Source organism: Loxodonta africana, chromosome 3, assembly GCF_030014295.1.
Source record: "Loxodonta africana isolate mLoxAfr1 chromosome 3, mLoxAfr1.hap2, whole genome shotgun sequence".
NCBI classification, from domain to species: Eukaryota; Metazoa; Chordata; class Mammalia; order Proboscidea; family Elephantidae; genus Loxodonta; species Loxodonta africana.
In genome coordinates this window covers 191,437-201,355 of record NC_087344.1, presented here as the reverse complement: position 1 = coordinate 201,355, position 9,919 = coordinate 191,437, and the positions used below count along the sequence as shown (strand labels likewise).

Genomic DNA, 9,919 nt, shown 5'->3' with positions numbered 1-9,919 from the left:
TTTGGTTACCTTCTTACTCTTTTGCTCCTAACAAATAGAGACCAATAGTTGTATCTTAGATGGCTGCTTGCGAGCTTTTAAGACCCCAGACGCTACTCACCTCAGTAGGATGCAGACATGGACTTTGTGAGCTATATTACACCAGTTGACTGAGTTGTCCCATTAAGACTACGGTTCTGAGTCTTCATACCCAGAAAATTAATTTTGGAAGGTGTTTGGTTAAGTCTGAGAAGTGTCTGTAATTGTGTCTTCTTTATGGATATATGTGGCTGCACACACATGTGCGTACTTATACATAGATACAGATATTTCTGTGCTCACCTATGTATACACCTGTAACTGCCTGTATATCTATATGCCTATACACATATGTATGTGGCCATACAATCGTTTTTGGGTCATTTTTGGTATTGTTGCCAAATTATATATGTCAATTTCTTTAACACAAGCATCTTTTTCTCTTGAGCGCTTCTCAGGGACATCATTTACTTTGGTCAAGGTGTGCTCACTACACCCACGTTTGTTACCGCTTTTGCCATCACCAAAAACAAGTTTCTACCATCTAGAGTGCTTCCTCTTCCCTCCCCTTCTCTCCCTGGTAACTACCATTGAACATTGGTCTCCTTATATATGTCTAGGCTTGTCTTCTTGTAAAAGAGAGCTCATACAGTGTTTGTCCCTATGTGCTTGACTTACCTCACTCAACGTTATCCTTTCTAGGTCCACCCATGTCATACTGTGTTTTGCAGGCTCTATTGATCTTATGGTTGCATGAATGTACCGCATTTTCCTTATCCATTCATCTGCTGATGGGCACTTTAGTTGTTTCCATTTGTTAGCTCTTGTGAGTAAAGGAGCTAGGAACATAGGAGTGCATATGTCTATGGTGTCATTATTTTTAGGTGTTTGGGGAAACCTTGGTGGTGTAGTGAGTGGTTAAGAGCTATAGCTGCTAACCAAAAGATCAGCAGCTCAAATCCACCAGGTGCTCCTTGGAAACTCTATGGGGCAGTTCTGCTCTGTCCTATAGGGTCACTATGAATTGGAATCGACTCACGGCAACAGGTTTTTTTTTTTGTTTTTGGGATATATGCCTAGGCGTGGGATTGCTGGATCATAGGGTAGTTCTATTTCTGTTTTTTTTAGGAAGCGTTATATTGTTTTCCACATTGGTTGTACCACTTTACACTCCCACCAGCAATGGCAGGAGTTCCAGTCTTTCCACATCCTTGCCAACATTTGTCATTATCTGCTTTTTTTAAATCGCTGCTATTTTAGCTGGGGCGAGATAGTGTCTCGTCGTAGTTTTGATTTGCGTCTCTCTAATGGCTGATGATTTTAACGGCTTATGGTTGTGATCATCTTTTGCTGGCTGCTTGGATGTCTTTTCTGGTGAAGGTTCTGTTCGTGTCCTCTGCTCACTTTATAACTGGGTTGTCTTTTTGTTGAAGTTTTCTATAAATTCTGGAGATTGGACACTTACCTGATATGTCATTTCTGGAGATTTTTCCCTGTCTGTAGGTTCTCTCTCCACTGTTTGGATAATGTCTTTTGATGGGCTTAAGTTTTATGTTTTATGAGGTCCCATTTATCTATTTTGTATTCTTCTCCTCGTGCATTTGCTATAATGTTTGTTACTCTATTTTTACAAAAGATCAGGTCTCGTAATTTTCTCCCAGGAATTTTGTAGTTTTAGTTTTAACATTTAGGTTTTTGATTCATTTTGAGTTAATTTTTGTGTATGGTGTGAGGCATAGTTCCTGTTACATTTTTCTGCAGGTGGATATCCAGTTTTGCCAGCACCATTTATTAAAGAGACTGTAACCCTGGTAGCACAGTGGTTAAGAGCTGCGGTTGCTAACCAAAAGGTCGGCAGTTCGAATCCACCAGGCGCTCCTTGGAAACCATATGGGACAGCTCTACTCTGTCCTATAGGGTTGCTATGAGTTGAAATTGACTCGATGGCAATGGGTTTGGTTTGGTTTGGTATTTCTCCCCATTGAATTGACTTTGATGCTTTGTCAAAAATCAATTGTCTGTAGATGGCTTAATCCTGAGTTCTCAGTTCTGATCCACTGGTCTAAATGTCTGTCGTTGAACCAATCCCAGGCTGTTGGATCACTGCGGCTGGATAGTAGGATTTGATTTTGGGGAGTTGCACTAGGATATTTTCACAAAAGCTCATCAGATGATGACGCATGGTTGACCCAGGGTGGCAATCAGAGTGCACTTCCTGGAGGTGGTGGTGGCAAAACGACACGACACATTCATTGGTGCCTGCCTCCCTCATTAGACTGTGGGGCTACATCAGTTTGCATCTAGACAAAGTGGGGCTCCTCAATATTGGGTTGAAAAGCTGAGACAGGCCTCTCAGAGGAGTCATGGCCCCCCTAAGCCTCATTTTCCCCATCGGGACATTAGGACTCTAAATCCCACCTCACTTCAAGGTGGACTGGAAGCATTGCAGGGTTGGGGCCTCTGGCAGTCCCCACCTGCCTCCCTCTGCCCCCTCCTCTGCGGTTGACCCTGTGGCCACTCCAGACTAACTCAGCAAGACGCAGAACGGGGACATTCCCGGAATGAGGGAGGCTTCCAGACAATCCTAAGTGCCAGGCTTCAGCTGGCCCTGGTGATATATTACCCTGCTGGCTCCTCGCAGACTGCACACAGAGACCTGATGTGGGAACGGATAGCCTTGGGTTCCAGAAGGGGAAACTGAGGCTGGGAAGAACGAGATAAACAAGGATCTGAGACAAGGGCTGGCAGAAGGGGCCTCAGGTCAAGGTAACCTGTGGCCCAGGAGCTGAAGAGAGGCTTGGTCTGGGCCTTCCCCTTGGTTCGCTCCTGTGAAAAGCAGGTGCTGTTTCCTCCCTTCTGGGAGCACAACCTGCCCTTCATCGCAGCTTCCTATTGCACTTGCCAGAGACCTCACCATACCTACAGTTGTATTGTTTACCTGTGTACTTGATCAGCGTTGGTCCCTCCCACCAAGACACAAGGGCTGGGAGCTGCATCCCTCACGGCCATGTCCCCGGTGCTTGATCACCGTTCTGGCCCTGAGGGCACTAGGTCCACATTTGCTCACAAAAGGAGGAGCAGAATTTGATCCGCAGCTGCTCACCCCTCAGCTCTAGAAAGAAACCCTCACCTTCCACATTTAGAAATCGGGCGAGCGGTAGCGCAGACCTATTGGGTGGTTGTGGGGACCAAAGGGGTGAGGGAAGGACGGCTGAGAGTTTGCGTCGAGAACTGCCCGATAAATTCAGCTGCGATGGGCGTTGTCGCTATTATTTCACTCATCGTCATTCCCCTGAGCAGAAGGGGCCACAGCAAGTGGGGTATGAACTAAGGCTCGGGGTTTCCGGTGGTGTCCCCAGCTCCTCACATCCGCCAGCAAGTGGCGGTCAGCGAATCGTGGCCACCTGCCCACGTTCCACTGTCCATCCGCAGCCAGGTCCTGGCAAGGCTCCTCCCCGCGACCCGCCGGCGGGCTGCTCCTTGGCTGGGGTGGCTGGGGGGGTGGGGGGTGGGGTGGGGTGGGGGGGCAGAAGGCGAGGGGAGGCGTGTGCAGAACGAGGGCGGCGGTACTAGGAGGAATACGGTGTCCGCGGCCGCCGGGCTGGGCGGTTTCCCGCCGCCGCTGGTGAATGAGTCCGACTGCGCTGCCGTCGCCGCCGGTATTAAAAGCTCTGGCCGCGTCCCCGCGCCAAGCCTTCGCACCAAGACCCCCGTGCGCCCGCGGAAGAGCCCTTAGTCCCGGTCCATCCCTAGGCAGGTAAGTACAGGGACCCCAGTAGCTACCGCGGAGGCTGCCCGGACACCACCCCCACCCCGACCTGAGCCCATGGGGGGCGGGGCGGGGGGGGTGTCAGCTTGCTGCGCTGTGAGTCCCCAGACTTAGTGGCCCCCTCCCCCCGCCCCGAATGCCTGGACCCCCGGCCCAACGAGCAGCCACAGGTGGGAGCTAGGGGGGCGGAGCTGGGACACCCCTGGGCCCACCCGCATCCTGGGTGTCCTCCCTCGAGACAGAGCGCGCTACCCTTTAGAAAGCGCTTTGAGAGCCTCAAAAAGGGGTTGGGGGCGGAGAGGGGCCACGCTCCCTCAGAAGCTTCCCCCAGAGCGGGAGCTCCACCCCCACCTCTCTGGGCTTTGGTGCTTAGAAGTTGAGAGCGATCGCGGTGGGAAGGGGAGGGGTGCACTTGGCCACCCTCGTCCTGGGTTCCCCCATTGACCCTCCATTTCCTCTGCTGGCCAGCGTGGCCCCGCAGGGGAGCTTCCTTCTGCCAAGGCCCTGTCCGGGTGGCCCAGCAGGGACAGGTATCCAGGTCCCCCTGCCTCCTTGACATCAGCCTCTCTCTCCAGACGCCGACACCCAGTCCTGGTCGTCCACCCGCCGCCCCCATGAGAAAAACCAACATGTGGCTCTTGGAGCGGCTTCGGGGCTCTGGCGAAAACGGAGCCTCCAGGGGCGAGGCGAGTGACAAGGCCTCCAAAGGGGCCCTGTACAGCAACGTGCTCACCCCTGACAAGATTCCCGACTTCTTTATCCCCCCGAAGCTGCCCGCGGGCCCCGCCGAGACCGAGGCCCCGGCGGAGCTGGGCGCGTCCGCGTCCGAGCAGAACCTGGCGGCAGCCGCGCCCCGCCGCACCCCCCGCAGCCCGCGGCTCCCGGCCAAGCTGGCGGCCGAGAGCAGGAGCCTCTTGAAGGCGGCCACGCGTCACGTCATCCAGATCGAGAGCGCCGACGACGCGCCAGTGGAGGAGGCAGCCGCGGGCACCGAACCCCTGGCCCAGGGTGCAATGTCCCTGCCCTCCGTGCCCAAGGCGCAGACGTCCTACGGCTTCGCTACGCTGGCCGAGAGTCCGCACACGCGTCGCAAGGAGTCCCTTTTCCACAGCGAGCACGGGGCACTGGCCCAGGTAACTTCGCCTGGTTCTGCGCGCCGCCGGCCCGCCGCCAAGGCCAACGAGGGCAACGGCTCGGCCAGAGAGGCCGGCGGAGCCCTTATGAGCCCCGGGCGCTACTTTAGCGGCGGGGAGAGTGACACGGGGTCCTCGGCTGAGTCCTCCCCGTTCGGGTCCCCGCTGCTGTCCCGCTCCGTGTCGCTGCTCAAGGGCTTCGCCCAGGACAGTCAGGCCAAGGTGAGCCAGCTGAAGCACTCCGTGGGCCGCCACGGCTCCCTGTCTGCCGACGACAGCACGCCTGACACCAGCCCTGGGGCGCGGCGCCGCCTGAACCGTCGCGCTGCCACCCCGGAGCCCGGGCCGGAGCCGCCGCGCGCCGAGCACGCCGTGCGTCTGGGCCAGCGGGGCAGCGTGCGGCTACTGGCCGAGTACGAGGCGGCCCAGGCCCGGCTGCGAGTGAGGCTTCTGGCGGCGGAGGGCCTCTACGACCGCCTGTGCGATGCTCGCAGCATCAACTGCTGCGTGGGGCTGTGCCTGGTGCCCGGCAAGCTGCAGAAGCAACGCAGCACCATCATCAAGAACAGCCGCCACCCCATCTTCAACGAGGACTTCTTCTTCGACGGTCTGGGCCCAGCCAGCGTCCGCAAGCTGGCGCTCAGGATCAAGGTGGTCAACAAGGGCAGCAGCCTCAAGCGGGACACTCTGCTTGGCGAGAAGGAGCTGCCCTTGACCGCCCTGCTCCCCTTCTTGTAAATGGCCCAGGGGAGATCCCCCATAGTCCCTTGAAGTCTCCCCATTCCCCTCTCCACTCAGCCCCCAAGGGCAGGTGACCATTGGGGAGGGCGGATGGGCAGGTGAGTTCAAACTCAGGCTGGGTTTGACCCTGAGGCAGCCATGGGGCTCCTGGGCACTGGGTTGCAGACAGCAACCAAGATATTATTTTTCAGGAATTCACTTCTTCCGTGGAGGAGGGGAGGGGGCTGTCAAGGAAGACAGAGGGCCAATTCTAGGGACTCCTTCCCCTAAGCTCTGTGCCCTCCACAGCCTTTCCTCATGGAGCTCCAGAAAGAGGTGGCTAGGCACCGTTGTGGAGAGGTTGTGAGCCCTAGAGCTGACTGGCATCTTTTCCTTCACGGGATGGTATGCTTCCCTCCCCTAGAACCCTGCTGCCACCCCAGACCCTGTCTTACCCCAGGCCTGGGCCCAGATCCTGCCCATGGCACCCATCAGGGCGCAGGACAGGCTGGCTCTGGGCAAGGCGTGCACCTGACAAAGGAGAGGCAGGAAGAGAGAGCAGCCCAGCCGCCACCGCCGCCGCCACCACGGAGCTCAGAGCAGAGGGCGTCTCATGAGAGCAGTTGTTTCTCTACTATTCACTGAGAGGGGGGCAATCCCCGCTCCCACATGTCAGCTACGGTTCTCCCTATCTGGCCTGGCTGTCCCTTGTGCCTGCTTAGGACCCTGTGTCCCTGCGGGGTCGTTTGGAGCCACCCTTGGTGGAAGGGGTGCCCAGAGAACAGCTCTCGGCTCCTGGCCCCCTACTCATTCTTCCCTGTCCCTCTGAGGCTGGGGACTGCCACCTCAGGGCCACCCTGCCCACCCTCTGCCCAGTGCCCTTGATGAGCTCAGCAACTGTGACCATTTACTCCACAAGTGTAAACAGGCTTTGGTTAGGGTGGGTGGGCGGGTGTGAGTGAGTCACTGAAGGACCCACTGAGGGAGACCTGGCTGTGGCTTTTCACGCTGCTAGGTGGTTGCACGGGCTTAATTGTTGTGTCAGGTGGGTCCTCGGGTGATTGCTGCAGGGTTTTCTAAGTTGGAATGAAACAAAGAAATGAGGGGCCAGGCCAGCCCTGCCATTATCCTTTTCCCTGCAGGGCGTGGGCAGACTGGGGCATGCCTCTGGCCCCTTAGGGATGCTGGGGGCTATTGCCTCAGTTTCACCCTAGGGAAGACCAGCTCCTTCACTTGTCACCTGGGGGGACTGGGAAATGTAGAGTCAGGAGGGACCTAGGGGAAGATTTGGCAAAGGGGTGATGGCTGAATAGGGAGGGGCACCCCGGACTGGAGGAGGGTGTTGTTCCCTGACACATATTCAGGTGAGACACCTGTGCCCCAGGTGTGTGGTCTCCTTGGGATTTAGAATGAGGGCCCTTCTCAGAGCCCCCTTCTGGCCTCTGTCCTGGACCCTGCCCCTTCTTGGTTTCTGCTCTGGTGCCATGGGGGCTTTCCCCTTCACGTTAGAATCAGGGGACCTCCAGGGTGGAGCCTGGAGAAGCAGACAGATGGGCCCTGCCTGGAGTTAAATGCCCAGATCCCACCACCCACCCCCTTTCCTTCTGACCCTGACCTCTCCTGGCCTTGCTCTCCCCCTTGGGGAGCCCTTGTTTTATACACCCCTGCACTGTTTGATTAGCTGTGTGTTTGGAGTTGACTGTGGATAATTCTTTAAGACACCCCCTCCCAAGTGTGTTTGTTTATAAATGCCGTTTTTAGTGCAATAAAGGTGTTTCTGGAGTGTGGGGGTGGAGATGGGCTTGCTCTGTGTTTAATAATAATAACAAGAGAGGAATTTCGCCTTGAATTCTAGGTAGGTTGGGCGCCCTGGACATCTGAGAAGTCCTTTCTCACCCCATCAGACTCTCTGCTTCCACCTCCACCCTCCTGCGTAGGATGCAGGCAGGGAGTCATCAAGCCAATGGGGAGATTCCAGACCTCTGTTAGGACAGCAGCTGATCTTTATGCAGCACCTACATTAAATTTGCCTCACCCTAGAAGTTACCCATGACACAGGGCTGCTCATGTCCCCATTTTGCAGGCGAGCAAGCTGAGCCTTTCAGTAACGTGCCCAGGACGGGCTTGCTGCTGGGAGCCAGGATTTGAACCCAGCCCCCAGTGTGGCCACAAAAAGAGAGGTGCCAGGTCTGCACCTCTTGGGCTTTGTCCACTTGGGGACAGAGACCGGACATGGGTGCCACCTCCAATGGTGACCCCTCTGAAGCCATGAACTGCCAAATCTGGGGAGAAGCCCTACCAACCTGTCCAGGTCCCCTCCAACCTGGAGACCCCAGGGCCGGAGGCAGGGGGAGAGCCTGGCTGCCAGGCTTCACGCAGGCAGTTCCCTTTGCCTGGAAACCCTCCCCCTAGTTTCTCCTTGGCCTTCTGGCACTCCTCCCGGAAGCCCTCCTAGTGCCCTCCCTCTTGTCCACACCCCACCTTGGCTCAAACCTCTTTACCGCTGTCTGTGCATGTGTCTGTCTCCGATGCCAGTGTGGGGACGGATTCATCCCTATTGCCCGGGTGTCCCCAGCACTGTGTCAGGTACCCTGGGTGGGGAGGTGCTTGGTGAATAGGTGAATTAATGGACAAACATGGCCTGTCCCCCACTCTGGCTCCTGCAGGGTTGCTGAGGCCAGGGGCGGCAGTGGCAGGGTGGTCCCTGCATCCCCCCCCGCCCCCGCTTATGGAAAATCACAGCCATCTTGGCCTCCATTTCTAGTGGGGTTTCCCAACCTCGCCTTCCCATGTCCCATTGAGGGAAGAGGTGGCCCACGTTATCATCTCCATTACGGCATGTTAAGAAGTGAGAGTCCCTGGGTGGCTCTGTCAGGAAGGCAGAGGGTTTGGAAAAGATGTCATGAGAACAGATGTGGCCCCATGTGCACAGACGATGCACCCTGGGCTTCACGTGTTCATTCCTGCAGTACCTGTGGATAGTCCACTCCACAGTGAGGAAATGAGGATGCAGAGAGGTCCAAGGGCAGAGCCACCCCTCCCCCTTCACACCCAATTCAAGGCCATGCCTCCTCCCTCAGACTGAGACTGCGCCCCACCATCCCCAGGGGCCCAGGCTGGCATCTTGAGGAGCCTTTGCGGAGAGGGGGGGTCCAGAGAAGCTCCCACTGCCGACAGCGACGTGAGCTGCGCTGATGAGGCTGGTCGCCCCCCGGGAGGCGTTGCCAGGGCAACCGGGTGCCTTCTCCCCTCTTCCCACCAGTTGCTTGGCACTGGGCTGCTCTGTGTATGGGTGTAAACCACGTGCATATGTGTTTGCACATAACCATGTGTGCACACACATGCACACACTTGCGTGTCTTGTGTGTGTGCATGTACCACAAGCTTCCATGTGTGCAAAAATGTGCCACGTTCATGTACATGTCCTTGTGCGTGTGTGTAATCGTGTGTGCACATGTAACAGCATGTGTGTGATATGTATGCAATACCACATGTGTGTAACTGTGTGTGTGTGTGTGTAACCATATGTGTGGGCATATATGCTTGTGTGCCCATGTGTGAAAACAGCCCTGTGCCTGGGTGTAGGGCTGGGTGCAGCCTTCTCTGGGTCCTCCCTGACCGTCCTGATGTCTGAGCCCTTGTCTTGTCTCCTCTCCACCTGATGACCACTCGTAGGGCTGACCCTTCATGACTCTGATCCCAGTCCACTGCCAGACAGGGGCTTGAGGGCAGGACCAGGTGGCCTTGTCCCCTGGGGAACAGCAGGTGCTTAGCACGTATTTGTTTAAAAAAGAGCTAAATAGTGACTCTGTTTCTTCTGTGGGCAACCAAAGGATTCTAGGAACATACAAATGGTTTTGTGCCTGCCCAGCTCCAAGTGCTCTGCAGCTGCCCAGTGCCCTCAGGTGAGTTTCTCTGTGCTGGCCTCTCTCATTCTGCCTGTCACCTTGTCCTCAGGGTGGCCCCAGCCCAGATGAGTCAGACAGATTTCTATGTTGTTGTTGTTCGGTGCTGTCGAGTCGGTTCCAACTCATAGCGACCCCATGTACAACAGAATGAAACACTGCCCGGTCCTGTGTCATCCTCATAGTTGTTGTTACACTTGAGCCCATTGTTGCAGCCACTGTGTCAGTCCATCTCATTGAGGGTCTTCCTCTTTTTTGCTGACTCTCTACATTACCAAGCATAATGTCCTTCTCCAGGGACTGATCCCTCCTGACAACATGTCCAAAGTATGTGAGATGTAGTCTCCCCATCCTTGCTCTTAAGTAGCATCCTG

At 55.9% G+C, this 9,919-nt stretch overlaps 1 protein-coding gene across 1 annotated transcript; it reads left to right on the top strand.

The window, feature by feature from the left end:
* The first annotated feature begins 4,401 nt into the window (after window positions 1-4,401).
* C2CD4C (C2 calcium dependent domain containing 4C) lies at window positions 4,402-5,658 on the top strand. The gene has a single exon (XM_064283091.1). It carries the CDS (start codon window positions 4,402-4,404, stop codon window positions 5,656-5,658), a length of 1,257 nt encoding a protein of 418 aa, XP_064139161.1.
* Window positions 5,659-9,919: the final 4,261 nt, after the last annotated feature.

What these genes read in the sequence shown, in the direction of transcription:
- C2CD4C (XM_064283091.1), top strand. Translation starts at nt 4,402, where the DNA reads ATGAGAAAAACCAACATGTGGCTCTTGGAGCGGCTTCGGGGCTCTGGC.